The sequence below is a fragment of the Chaetodon trifascialis genome, chromosome 5, assembly GCF_039877785.1.
Source record: "Chaetodon trifascialis isolate fChaTrf1 chromosome 5, fChaTrf1.hap1, whole genome shotgun sequence".
NCBI classification, from domain to species: domain Eukaryota; kingdom Metazoa; phylum Chordata; class Actinopteri; order Chaetodontiformes; family Chaetodontidae; genus Chaetodon; species Chaetodon trifascialis.
Genome location: NC_092060.1, coordinates 19,211,220 through 19,225,287, shown reverse-complemented (window position 1 = coordinate 19,225,287; position 14,068 = coordinate 19,211,220). Strand labels below are relative to the sequence as shown.

General features: G+C 41.9%; 1 protein-coding gene across 1 annotated transcript; it reads right to left on the bottom strand.

Moving 5' to 3' along the window:
* Positions 1-431: 431 nt before the first annotated feature.
* LOC139331268 (uncharacterized) lies at positions 432-9,814 on the bottom strand. The gene is made up of 7 exons (XM_070962674.1): positions 9,653-9,814; positions 7,836-9,396; positions 5,803-5,831; positions 5,028-5,156; positions 4,231-4,297; positions 3,973-4,080; positions 432-2,607 (listed from the first exon to the last, which is right to left on the bottom strand). Exons 1-7 carry the CDS (start codon positions 9,766-9,768, stop codon positions 1,963-1,965), a joined length of 2,655 nt encoding a protein of 884 aa, XP_070818775.1. The 5' UTR covers positions 9,769-9,814; the 3' UTR covers positions 432-1,962.
* Positions 9,815-14,068: the final 4,254 nt, after the last annotated feature.

Genomic DNA, 14,068 nt, shown 5'->3' with positions numbered 1-14,068 from the left:
TGAAAATATTAGAAAGTAGCTAATTATATCGATCTATGTTATACAGAACTTATTGTATTGTGCTTTGATCGGCTAGGATTTCAGATTTCTAACCTTAGAACCTCCTGACTTGCCAGGACTCTATTTCTGACCCTCAGTCCACTCGTGGACATTTCAGTCATTGCACAGATTGACGAGCACATGTGCAATCTTTCTGTGAGTCCCATCTGTTTGTTTTTGTTTTGTCATGTTGTAAAAAAAGAAATGTTTCATAAATAAAATATAGAAGGAAAAAACATTACATTTTCACCGCAGCTAAGAATAGCAAGGCTGTCTCCGTGTTGTTTGTTACATAAGGAGCGAGTGCTCTTTATGATGTTTGAGGATGACAAGAAGAGAGAGAACAAGAAATCATGAATAATGAGCAGACGTCTGTAATATGAGATGCTGCATTAATTACAGATGATTATTTTTATTGGTAGAAGAGCTGAAATGACATAGTTACATGTTGAATGGATGCAGGCCTGCAGTATTCAGAGCTGCATAATGCAGAGGGTAAAGTGTACACTGATGAGAGATGGGAGCTATACAGATCCAAATAACATGAATGTGTTGCGGCTGCACTCTATCCAATATACATTGTCCCAATACCTTCACATTAACTTCAAGTCTCTTAAGCGTGCATGATCTTAAAACATCTACCACATAATATTTCAGAAAGGAAGGGATGCATTATATATACACATACACAGTCAATAAATACTTGCACAAAGTAATGCATTTTCTGCTAAACTAAAATTACATTTCACATAAATCAGTGAATCATTTCGAATATTTTTAGTAACTTCAGATCAGTTTAAGGGCAGTTTTATCACTCTAACAGCTCAAAGTTGTTCACAACTATGCAAAACAACTATTAACTTCAGCAAATGAGATTGTGTCTGTAAAAGCTTCAGGAAGTGCTGCGTTTCTGCCTGGTTGAATCATTATTAACAAAAGCAGAAGTAATATCTTTTTCATTGATGTTGACACCAATGTGACATCATGTCAACAGGCTGTTGTTGAAACATGACTATTAGGAGCTCACTGAAGCGTGTTCAAAAGCAGATGTATTGCTTGAAGAGGTAAGTGAGCCCCATTTAGCTCAGCGCTGCGCTGCACTGAAAAAGGTCGTCAAATACATCAGTATTTGTCATTCAACTGGCATTTATTGAATTAAATCAACTCACAGAGCAGCCATCTCTCATAAAATCAGACTTAAGTACACGGCTGACAGAAGTCCTTGATATCTCCGACTTATAAAAACCTTGTCTTTCACTGCACTAATCAGACTAAAAGTTAAGACGTTGTTGAGCTCTACTGAATGGAGAGCTCTTTCTATCTGAGAAAAAGATGCATTTATCTTTAAAAAGGCTTCTGTCAGAGGTGATTCTTCACATCAGCTTGATGTCTGTTATCACTGACAATAATGGATGACTCATTTTATCTCCTCACACTGGCACTTATCTCAGCCATTTTGATTCCCACTATTGTCAACAGGACAGGGAGACAGGGGAGTAAAGCACACATTACCGGAATCATCACTTAAATTGAATTATATTTATAAAGCCTACATGGAAATGCACCAAATATTATAGAAATAGGCAATATACAGCAAATTAATTATACTGCATCTTCTCTATTACTGCAAGGGTTTTTGTGTAAATTGTTTTCCTCACACAGTTCTTATGTGGAAATCTTATTTTTACATTTCAACATCATGCAAAGAATTTTCTTTCTTTTTCTCTATGAACTCCTGTTTATAAAGTCCTGTGAGCACATAAAAGTACATTATATACAAGCAAAAAGATGGATTTCTCCAGCTTCAGCACAACTGGTCACAGTGTTTACGCCTGACAGCACTGACATACATGAATGAATACACATTTCGATGCAATAAGAGGAGACTATACATTCATCCTGCCTCGTTTTTGGATGACATTTTCAGTCTGCCACTTTGCCTGTCTGTTCCGCTCCACCCGCCCACTCCTGGCCGTCCTGCTGCTCCTTCCCTCCACCCGCCTCCTTATGGGGCTGCAGCTGCTGCATAAACTCATCCAGGATCTGCTGGGCTGACATGGATGTCACATCCACAACGTCCTGCTCCAAAAGTGTTACTTTCACCCCTCCCTTTCCACTCCAGCTGTCACCACCCACGTGGGCCTGCTGGAGGTGTGGAGGGGTGTCAGCATGGTCAGTGCCCAGGGGAGGCTGCTGTTGGCTTTGGGGGTAGAGAGGTTGTGGTCTGGCAGCATAACTGGCAGCCAGATTTTTACAGATAGCAGTGCTGATGTCAGCTACAGAGAAAGGTGGGCTGTGGCTGGACTCATTCTGGCCTGAGAGACTTCCTTCACTTCCCGCTGTCTGCAGCCCCTGTTTAAATGGTATGAAGGCCGTTACCCTCTGTGGACCTGCCTCTGATTTTGTCAGCCAATCATGTGATGCTTCATCCATTTTAGGAGCGTGGGATTGGCCTGCTTGTGGAGTGCTGGCAGAATGGCTGATTGGAGCAGCAGTCGTCAGAAGCTTCTTCATGGCCTCGGGCGAATCAAAGTGCTTCTCCAGTAACTCCTTTATCAAGCAGGGCACCTGAGGTTGACACACCAAACACAGACATGAACTCTGAATTCAATCCATGCAAATGAGGAAGAAACATAGCCTCACCCTGTCTCGTTCCAGGTTCTTTTGCATCTTTTTAATTAATTTAATAGAATACAAGGATTAAAGCAGTGGTTCGTGATCAGTGTCGGCTTGTGGCTCTTTGTCACAACGTACAGATGTCTATCAGTTGTTATCAGCTCTGCTAAAGAGAAAATTGTCCTTTAACTTCCTCAGACCCCAACTCTTGCATGGCAGGCATTTTTAATTTCTCTTTGCTATTTGGGCTGATTGAAACCTGATGAGTGTAAAAACAAAGAATTATCTTTTTATATGATGTAGTTTCTGAGAAAAATGATGTCCACATATGAGGACATTTGTTATAAATTTGTAGAGCAAAATTTAGTATTGTGGTGTAGACCAGTGGTTTTCAAAGTGGGGGCCGGGGCCCCCTGGACGGCCACCAGGGGCCACTAGGAGGGTCTCAGAAAATTGGAGGGAAGTTAAGAAAAAAAAGCAAAAAAGCAAAACATGTTAGTTAATAATATTCTTATGCTAAACAAATGTAATAATTATTGAATAGTGAACACACACACAATTGAGAGTTTGATTTCTTTTGTTCTGTTCTTGTCTGTCAACAGTTTGTTGAAAAGTTCATTATTCAGTGGGAATATAATACAGTGTTGAAAACATGTTTGTTAATATTCTTATGCTAAACAAATGTAATAATTATTGAATAGTGAATAAAAGTAACAAAATCATTCTAAAAGTTGATGTTTCTTTACATATTTTGTAGCATTGTCGGTGGGTTTGCAAAGGGGGTCCCCGGCCAGAAGCTAAAGCTATTTGGGGGGCCATGGCATGGAAAAGTTTGGGAATCCCTGGTGTAGACGACCCAAAATGTGATGTCCACATATGTGGACGCCAGGTCCTAGGAGGCTAAACTTTCCTCATAGTTTTCAATCACTGTTCAAATGATCAAATATTTATCAAAAACATAGATGAAATTGTTAGATTTTTGAAGCAGAACATTGTTCTCACAACCCCCAGATTTATCTTGTGACCTTCTGAGGGGGCCCATATACTTATAAACATAACTACTTTAACTACTTATATACAGCACAATTGCAAACATATTTGTGTTTCACATGTGAATTTTTGGACACTGGCTGATGTGGTTTCATTATATTAGATGTCACTTATTCATATAAAACACATAAGCAACAATTAAGACTAATCCGCCCGAATAATTCATTTAGTAAAATATTTTCAATCTGGTGACATTTACTGTCTTCTGTGTCTACTTCAGCTGTGTGAAAGTGAGCCTGGGTGTCCAGTAGATGGCACTGTGCTCACATTGATGTTCTCCAGGGCTGCCATGGTCCTGTGCGCGTCCTCCAACTCTGAGCTCAGCTGGGACACGCGGTTTAGTAGGTACTTCCTCTCACTGCTCAGGCTCTCTGACTGCACATGCGCACACACACACAGCAAGATATGCAAGAAGGTGGAATTAAAGTGAAAGAAGTTCAGGGTTTGTGAATGCAGTGAGACAAAATCCCCTCTAATCATTTACCCGTGGCTTTGTCAACGTTATCTGCATGCAAGTTTTCTCACCGCTATATGCAGGTGTTCCCCCAGCAGGTTATTGGCCTGCTTGGTCCCAGAGTGGGTCTCTAGAAGGCTACAAGACACAAAGAACCACAGAAGAAAGAAGAAGAAACCATAAACTTGAGTGACCTATTATTAGTATTATTTCTATACACACCACTTTACCATGTTATTATTTTACATGTGGGGATAAAGACAGTTGTTTGTCAGGCCAAATGGCACCCACAAACCCTCTCCTAATCAATATGCAGCAGCTGACACCAAACTGGAGTCTAGTGTGAGGTGACCATTCACTCCATCTGTCTGTTGAAGAAGGTGTGGTATGTGCCTGGTATGTTGCAGCTGTTGTTTGGTGATAAATACAGGCTCGACAAGGTTTGGGTCACAACGAGCCTCTCACTGGTGGGTGTGAAAGGACAGGACAGATGCCTTGAGCCTCCTGTCTCTGTTGGCCAGGGAAAATGGGTCACTGCAGAACCAAAAGACCCACAGAAACGTACAGGGGCTTTATCCAGTATGTTCCATGGATCAATGAATCTATAGAAACTGTTATGTAAAGTCATAGGTTGAATTGATCGCTTTTTATTGAATACAATTGGCTCTGGAGTTGGTGTGTGCACACATCACACTATTCCCCCTCATACAGAAGCATCTTGTCCTTTATGTATGAGTCATCATACACACACGGATGATGTTTTCCTGTCCTGTGCAGTATTCAGTATTTATTTGTGCATATAAGACAGTGTATCAACCACGTTAATCCATCCTGCAGGTTGAAATTTTCTCTGTTTATGATCACAAACCTTTTATATTTCTCTTTGACATGGCTGAGCTCGTCCTTGGTCCTCTGCAACTCCGCCTCCAGGCTCTCGATGCAAACCACAGTCTGCAACAAGTTCTGGTGAAGATCAGCATTCTCCTCCTGCAGCGCCCTGAACACAGAGGAATGATGGGAGATTGAGTTTTGCTGGAGAATATATTTATCCTAGAGATTATTTAGTTGCAATCTTGGATCTGTATACTAATACCTATACCTATACATTAGGTATATAATCAAGGCATTTAATGAGCTCAAGAACCATTCCAGATGAGACAGTCTCTCATATGCCTCCATTTTATGAATCTATTCATCATGCATGGTCAGACTTGACAAACACTACAAAGATGGCTGCTACAAAGGTTGTAACCAAGACTCACGAAGATCAGATTCTCTGCACCCATTTTAAGAGTGAATCAGCTAAATTGTACTAAATTAGATTAGAGGAATAGTGTGAAAAGACAGCATGAATGGACGTGTATGAGGGTTTTCATGTGGTGCTTATGTTACTTTGTCCTACTTCTCTTTAGTTTCTCACATATTCATTCACATAACAAACACAGATATGGTTATATAAAGGAGTGCCATAACTACACCTCTTCCTGTTAAAAGAGGAGTGGAGACAGAGAGGATGCTCATTCATGTAATCAATAACCACTGACCCATCACAAGATAGACAGAGAGAGAACAGAATGACCCAGAGAGAAATGTACAAAAAGCATCACTCAAAATGTGAGCAGAGCATGATGTGACACACTTACTGGAGACGATCGGCATCACACAGCGTGTCCTAGAAACAGAATGAAAGGATGATAAGAGAATAATACTCATGCAGGAGACATTAGGTCATTTAGGATATAATACTAGCATGGTTTCCTTTCATGCAGTGCGGTCCTTCAGTATTTGGACAGTCTTCAGCTTTAATTTGAGAGCGTCTACATCCACCTTCCATGACCTCTGTAAGACTTGTGACCATTAACACTCCCTAAACACCCTTGCTGGACGTCAGGACCTCAGCCTCATAGTCATTGTTCCATTTGAATTCCAGCGTGCTGGAGTAGAGCCAAAACAATGAAAAACACAGCACCGTCCAAATACAACGTGCGCTGCAGATATCCAGCGTTAGCATGCCAACTGGAGCTTTCGAACAAAGCCATTTAAAGCTGCTGATCTGAGTCTGTAATCTGCAGCAACGCTGGGAGTGGCTGACTCCAGACTTGTTGCTATAAGTGAAAAAGCACAGATATATAAAGAACAATGAATAGCAAGAATATGGATGTCACATCCATCCTTCCATCCAGCTATTTTTGTACACACTACTGTTCAGGGTTATGAGAGCTGGAGCCCGTCCCCACATGCATCGTGTAAAAGGCACAATACACCCAGGATGGGCCATCAGTCCATTACTGCGGACATGACAGATTGAATAAACCACTGAGTTATGGCAGACCCATGCCCAGAAATGGATTGATTGATTAGTTCCGCGAAATTAAAGTGTAGCTCGGATTTTCCCTTTTGTATGTGTGATTTTGCACATGTAGGTGTGTGTCTGAGTGAATTCAGTGAACCTTTACTTGACAAGATAAAGTCAGTGAGACCAAATCCTTCACAGTGACCACATGGAAAAAGGCAATGTTATGTAATGTTATGTCTATTTAGCGGTACATGACAGTGTAAGCCAGAACAGATTCTTACATAAGAGCAATGTGATATATGCTCTTATCCAGCCAGCTCACTCTCACAGTTTGCTGAGTGCTGGCTGCTAGTGTGAGCTGGTGTGAGAGATTTGTCTCAGCGTGTGTGTGATGTGTATTCTTACTTTGCCTAAAACATCGATTCATTGAGCATACGGTGCCTCAAGGCTGATCTTTGAAAACAAAAAACTGTGCCATTTACGCCACTGTACTGATAAATCAGGTGCTTTCAACAGGAGTTTCCCTAAAAAAAAGCGCAGCACTCTCATCTGCTGCATTGCTGAGGAATGACTCAGCTTGCAATGCGTAGTGCTTGACACATCCCACACAGCCTGTGACTCAGCTACACTGCGTCTGCAACAGAGGAGCAACACTCCACTCGTTATGTGCTCATCCTGTTCTTTCTATTGAAATATCTCTTTTGAAATTGTTTGTTCTTGGTTTTGGTTGATCTGAGTCCTGTTGTTGCATATCTTTAAGCAATACAATGTGCATAGAAAACAACACATTTGATTTGTGTCTGTCTCACACATACCCCATTTCAAGGCCATTTGTGGTATAATGATGAGGTTTCTCCAACCCTTTGTTCAAATTCACTGATTTTATTTGATAAACATTTTAACATTTTGACCACATATCATATGAATCAATGTGGATAAATTATATGTGCTGAGTAAGATATATCATTGTTGGGTAACTTCTAACTAAAAATTAGAACTTATTTGTCACTTATAATGTCTTATTTCCAAGACTGGCAAATGACAACACAGAAACAAGCTTATTATAGAATTCAGCTGTATCTACGTATTTAAACATGTGCATATGTGTTTCAGATATTTACAACCATGATGTTAACAACCAGAACACATTTTTGTAAATCATTCCTGCAACTAAAGGTGGTGAATATCAGTAAAGCTTATAACATTATGATAACCGCATCTGCATATATGTTTAAAACATTTTAATCTTAATACTACTGGTGACATTTCACTTTCAGATTCATGATCTGAGGCCTGATATCTCCCTTCACTCCTGTCTTTCCTGTCTCATGTTATTTTACCCTCTTGAAACTGGAAATTGCTCTATCAAAGTAAACTCACCCTGCATTGTTTAGAGTGCCCCACATGCTGTGAATGGTGTCGACCGCTGTGCTCCGAGCTGTGGCTGGTGGCTGTGGAGGCTGTGTCTCTGGCCCTGGATGAATCCGATTTTGTGGATGAAGATTCAGATCCGAGGCCCGGCCCTACAGCAGGGCCGGGGTGCACCTGTTGAGGCTGGTGCTGAGGGAGGTGCTGGGTATGCTGACTGTAGGAGGCAGCGGGCTGCTGTTTGCGGTGGTGGCGTTGTTTGGGCTGGCTGGGTTCTGGGCTGGTGCTGGTGCCATCTGTGAGGTGAGGGCCACATCTAGTATATCTGACCCCTGACAAGGAGCCTCCAGTGGGCGACGGCCTCCTGTCTTTACAGTTGCTTCCATGGTGGGTATTAAGGCCGGAAGAGTGGGGGTAGTGATGAGGCGGGGGGCTGCCGTGATGGTTCTTAGCTGCGTACGAGATCAGTTTGTCGGGGTTGGAGCCGTCGGAGTGTTTCCGAGAGCTGCTGCGAGCTGCTTTCTCATGCCTGCTGTGCTGTTTCGGAGGCCGCTCTCTCTCCTCCCCTGAGCTCTCTCTGTGTTTCTTCGGTGGGAGCTGAGGCTTGACTGGGCCAGGTGTTTGGGTTGGGGCTGGTGTCTTCCCAGTAGCTTTATTATTGTGTACACCCAGGATGGTGAGATCCGATGGACTTATAACCTGTTTAGTAATCTCATCTAGAAAGGCTGAGAATTGCAACTTCCCCTGCACAAAATTTGCCCTGGCTTGCTGTATCTCCACTTGAGTGAGCCCGTTCCCCTTCTCTCCAGAGGGATCTTGCCCTTTGGGAACTCTAGGTGACAGAACCTCCATTGACTTAGCCTTGCGAATGTCAGTGAGAGGCTCCTTGTTTTTGAGGATGCCTTTGCTGGGTAGCTGGCTGGAGGACACTGCTCTCTTGGGGCCCTTGGAGACCCCTAACAGAATGTCCTCTTCACTGAAAGCCAGGCTTCGGTTCAAACTAACTGTCTTATAAAGAGGTCCATAGTTCATGTGCGGTGCTCTGGAACGTTCTCCTCCAATGTCACTTTCAGTACCCTGCAGAGGACCTTCATCGCTTCTGCTGTGACCTCGGTCAAGAGAAGACAAAACATGCTTTCCCCTCTTTTGTGGGCTCCCGTGTATCTCATTACACACACTGCCATTTTTTCCATGTTTGATGGTGGCAAAGACAATAGGCTCGTCTTCCCTGAAGCCTCTGCGCACATCTGCAATATTAGAGCAGGACAGGGAATGCTGTGGCTGCTCAGCATGACGGAGAGAGAAAGGATCATTTGCACTCTCCTCCGTGTACCAAGAGGAAAAAGAGGAGGAGGAGGAGGAGGAAGAAAGGGAAGAGGAGTAGGCCCTGGAGACAGGCGTTTCATGGTTGTAGAGTATCTCATCTTCTTCACTGTGGTGAAATTGTTGTGTTTGATGGCGATGGTGGGCATCGTGATGATGGCTGTCATGGAGATAGTGACTGTGTTGATGGTGACGGTGTCGCCCATGACTTTCATCTGTATTTCTGTCTGTGTCATCGAACATTGTGTACCTACAGTACAAGAACACATGAATATGAGCAGCTTTAATGCTGTCTCTGTACTTGTCAGATACACATAACTGTGTTGTATATAGTCAGCATATTTAGAAATTCAAACCATCATCATAATCTGTATATTTGATTCCAACATGCAGATGTAACTTTTGCTAAATAACGTCAACCTGAGGATATATGTGACTTTCATGTTTTAATGCCTCTGTCATTATATATGATGACCAATCTGGCAGACTGGAGGTAACTAACCTACCTGTGTGACTGAGGGTCTTGGTGATGGTGAGGGTGATGATGGTGGTGGTGCTTCCGTGGCTTCATGATCTCGTCTGGACCACAGGGGCTGTGAACAGGCTTGAAAAACTTCTCCATCACCTGTCTCCTCCTTGTTGGTGAGCTGCGGATGCCGTCCTTGTTTGGATTGTCGGTATTTAGCTGTGTCCTCTGCTCTGCAGTTCCAGTTTTTTGACAATCTTTTACTCTATAAGGCTGCAACTTGTTTGTTGGTGTCAGAGATCTAAGCTTCAGATCAGACCTGCTGCTGTTTCTCACGACAAAAATGGGGACAGCATGTGGACAGCTATTCTGAAAATAAATTACACTGTAAGCTAGCTAATAAGGAGTTCAAAAGGTTTCCTCTCAATAGTAATAGTAGAAAATAAATCTCCAAGCGTTTCAGCAAAGTATCCAGTTTGTCCAGATTGTCTCTACCTATGTAAATAAGTTTGTCTGTCTCGATGGCTGGCCGCGGAATAATGGAATCACGGCTCATGAGCAGGAATGTATGAATTCCTGAATGGTGGCTTGATTTTGCATCAAGCCTGATGTAACAGCTGGGTGCTTATTGAACCAGATGAAAGAGCAAGACCTTTGTCCTCATACAGGGGACAATCGAATCAAGCCCTGTGGGACAGGATCTATATCAGGGTTCATTTAACCCACTGATGTATCATGCAAAAGTGGGGTTTGACCATATGTTGGTGCTGCCTCATGCTTCATGCTTCATGCTCATATCCTATACTCTTATGTGACATTTGTTGTTTACTTTGTTTTCACCAGTTTTGGTAATACACAAAAAGCAAGTATGAGTATTAACCAGATATATTGAACTTCCCACAGCTTCCCCATTGATTTTGAGAGGTTTCCTGTTGCTATCTGGCTGAGGCCTACATAATTACACTTAGGGGGTAGGTGATTTGGCAGTATATACCATGGGAAAATGTAAATATGTCATTTGCCATCAGACATTAGGCCTATATCATATGATTTGTACTGTGGTAGCTAGCCCTTTAGTCTATCTCATAGTATATCATTTTTGGCAATGATACAAATTTATAATCAAGACTGTTAATAGTCAGATTGAATTTTTACAAGATGTTTGCATCAATGTGATTGGTCAGCTTTTTAGTTTGCTGGATTTGCCGAAACATTCTTCTTTGTCAAGTTATTTAATTGATAAACATCTTCTCAAATGATTTTCCAGGTTTGTGGTGGTGTGCTGTATTTCAAATTTCACAACTCCACCTCTGGCGCAGCTTCATCCCTATGTCCTAAAACTTCTCAGTTCATGACTGAACGTGTCTCAGGACTTCTTACAATCCCTGAGTCACTCACTGTGGATTGAGAACAACTCCTTCATAATGACTTTGATCAAGTATCACACAAAGGTCTTGATGAGCCTTTAGCATGCCTTGCTGTGGCATTGTTATCACGTGTGTCAATGACTATATCCTGTCTAACAACCGTGAAAGAGATCAATTCATTAGGTTGGGTGGTACTGAAACTCATCCACAGCTGTTGTGATCAATGGCATGGAGCTATCATGAGAGTAGTTACATAAGGGAGGTTGCCCAGACTTGTCCAGGGTACTGTAATCAATGCTGAAAACCAGTTCATCAGATGAAAACACAAATGGCATGTGTTTACTGCACCTTGCGCCCTCTGCCGGTGAACAAACGTAACTGTCATTTTGGCTTTCTGTACTGGTAATTTTCCACCCTGTAACAGCAACACACTCCCAAGCACTGGCTGTGTCTGGATATTTCTAGTTTGGTCACGTACACTCTGTAAGCTGCATTAACACTGCAATGGCGTATCACTTAAGTAAACGTTAAATTTGACACTAAAACCCTGACCAATACCATGAAAGATTGTATAAATGGGTCAATAACTACACAACAGCCTAAAATTTGACACCACTTGAAACATTTGATGAAAAAGTACTGCCCGGACCAGCAGCTTTTACGACAACTACTAAGCAATCTACCATAAAGAAAAATAGTTCGCATAGGCCATCCAAGTTACAGATGCGATGAGATGAGTTGGCTGTTTTCTATTGTTCATCAATCACAAACAGCATATCATTGCGGTAAATGGGAAGTAGATCGGGCAATTCAACCAAACTATTCTAGTTTGATCCGGTTTGTCGGACCGTCTAACACACAACTAACGATTCATCCGCGTAGTCGTTCGTGTGACGTCAGCTGTTTTGATTGTTCGTTCCAGTGGTGCAGTGTGTTGAAAATGCGTCTTTTCCGTTTTAATTGACCTTACTGTTTTCCTGTCCATATATTTCCAAACACTGAATTTAACTGACTATATTAACACACCCATACTTTGTTTACTCGTTGTCTTACTGAGCCAGTTTGAATAGGAGCACCTCTTCGTGAATTAGTGCTATGTTAAACAGTATCCAATTGATATTTTTCCCCTAATTGATTAATATATTGGCTTTCTGTTTTGAAATCCACTCGAAAGTCTCAATCGACATTTATAAGTGAGTTTATAAGTGAGTTTTTCATGTGAAAGTGGGACTACTTTTTATCGGATGAATAACTCGTCTTGCTATAGCCGACTCACCCAAACAGTATAAATACTGCTGGTGACGCCATTTCGTGTTACACTACACTGCAAGAACGTCGTCGTGTAGTGGGACGCGGCAGGTTAAACGCTTTTCCTTTTTTCCTTTTAGAACTTCGATATTCATTTGTTACGACCAAAGAAATGCCGTTTCGTACTACTTCGCTTAATATTTGTAAATAGTTTTAATGTAGTGCGTTTTGATCAGTCAGTGAACATTAGGCCCAGTCTCGAAAGCTGGTAACGTTAGCTTTACTTTCAAGATTTAGTGCCCGTGGCTTTTTCCACAAGACTTTTTGTTCACTAACGAACTTTTCAGCAGCAAACGCCAGTCAAAATTAGCCTTGATTCGAAGTCAGTCTCTTTTTTTTAAACCCTAACCCGACACTTTGTTAGCTGTTGAGCTACAGGAAGGCTAAGCAAGTCAAATATGGCAATGTTGATGCTAACATTGTCTAAACATTCCTTTTTAGTGTTCGTCTTGTAAGCGTAACGTCTTAAGTAACTTCAAAATATCAACATAACTGGGTTACGATATGTACTTAACTAAGAGTCTAATCCAAGTTATTTTGTATATCCTTAACGGTAGTCGGCTCAAGACGGGAGCTGTGACGTAGAGCCTGAAATGTTGGCGATTGGTTGATTTGAAAAACGCGTGACGTAACTTGTCAGAAATGGAAAGGGAGTGGTCAGGATTCTCGAAATCTCCCACGGAGCTGCATCCAGCCATCGCAAGTATTTTACTTTGTTAGCCTTCGATAGCTGATTTTATAAGACGGGTTAATTAATTAGCCGTTAATGATGTACTGTTTCAGTAAAATGGCTATTTTGAAATTAACAAAGCAGCGAAGCGTCAAGTCGACTGACGTGGTCAGTTTGAGTAGGGAGGTCAAAATGTTGTGTAAGAGTAGATGTAAAGCAGACTTAATCGTCAGCAGGCAAAGAGCATATCAGCTATGAAGAGCAGTAATATGACAAATGTACTTGTTGTGGTTAAAAGTACATGTTAATGCACATGTTAAAGTATATGTTAATAACTTTGAGGACAGAAGCACCGGTCTGAGATAACGAAAATCGAGTCTGTTAAACCAACTGAATAGAATCAGGGCTTCTTTTTCCAACTAAGGAAAGATTGTGTTTGTAAACCAAAGAGGCAATCGAGACAATCAGCATTTTTGAAGATATTTAAAATGGGGAAATTAGGTCAGTCTTTGACTTTGTTTAGGCCTTTGAAATATAGGCGCTTTTTGTAATTCCACCAGTGAGTGGTGTATTCATTACCCTTTTTGCTTGTGATTTTTTTTTTTTCAAGTTTCAAATGATAGTGTTTCCTTTGACCAATAGAAGGAAAGCTGCAGTTTTTAAAGTGGCTTGGAAGAAATCAGTTTATTTTACCAGAGCTTTAGCTCAAGGAATCACAGGCTCAGATTCTATGTGGACTTTTTGTTTTCAGTTGTCAACTTTTTTTGTATTGCTTAGAGAAGACAGAAGATTTTCTTTTTCTTTTTTTTTCTGGGGGGGGAAATGGACTGAGTTATCGAGGGAAGGAATGGACTTAGTTATTGTGAGGAAGAATGGACTTAGTTATTAGAGGAAGATCTCAGGACCAGCGCGGAGCGAGGCCATGGGACACGGGGAGGACCAGAGTGGAGCCAGGCAGGACAGGACCAGAGGGCATGGAAGGAAAAGCAGAGGGGACCCAAGAGGGCAGGAAGCAGCAGCAGCAGCTGTCGCCGAGTGTACACCAGAGGGAGCCAGAGGCGCAGGGCAGGGTAGCAGCACAGTGGCCATCGGTGAAGCAGTTGCAGCAGTT

Coding starts and splice junctions, on each gene's coding strand:
- LOC139331268 (XM_070962674.1), bottom strand. CDS start 9,768: ATGGAGAAGTTTTTCAAGCCTGTTCACAGCCCCTGTGGTCCAGACGAG. Junction 5,832..7,835: donor GGCACTCTAAACAATGCAGG/GTGAGTTTACTT, acceptor TTCTGTTTCTAG/GACACGCTGTGTGATGCCGA. Junction 2,608..3,972: donor CAGCCCTGGAGAACATCAAT/GTGAGCACAGTG, acceptor TGTCAACCTCAG/GTGCCCTGCTTGATAAAGGA.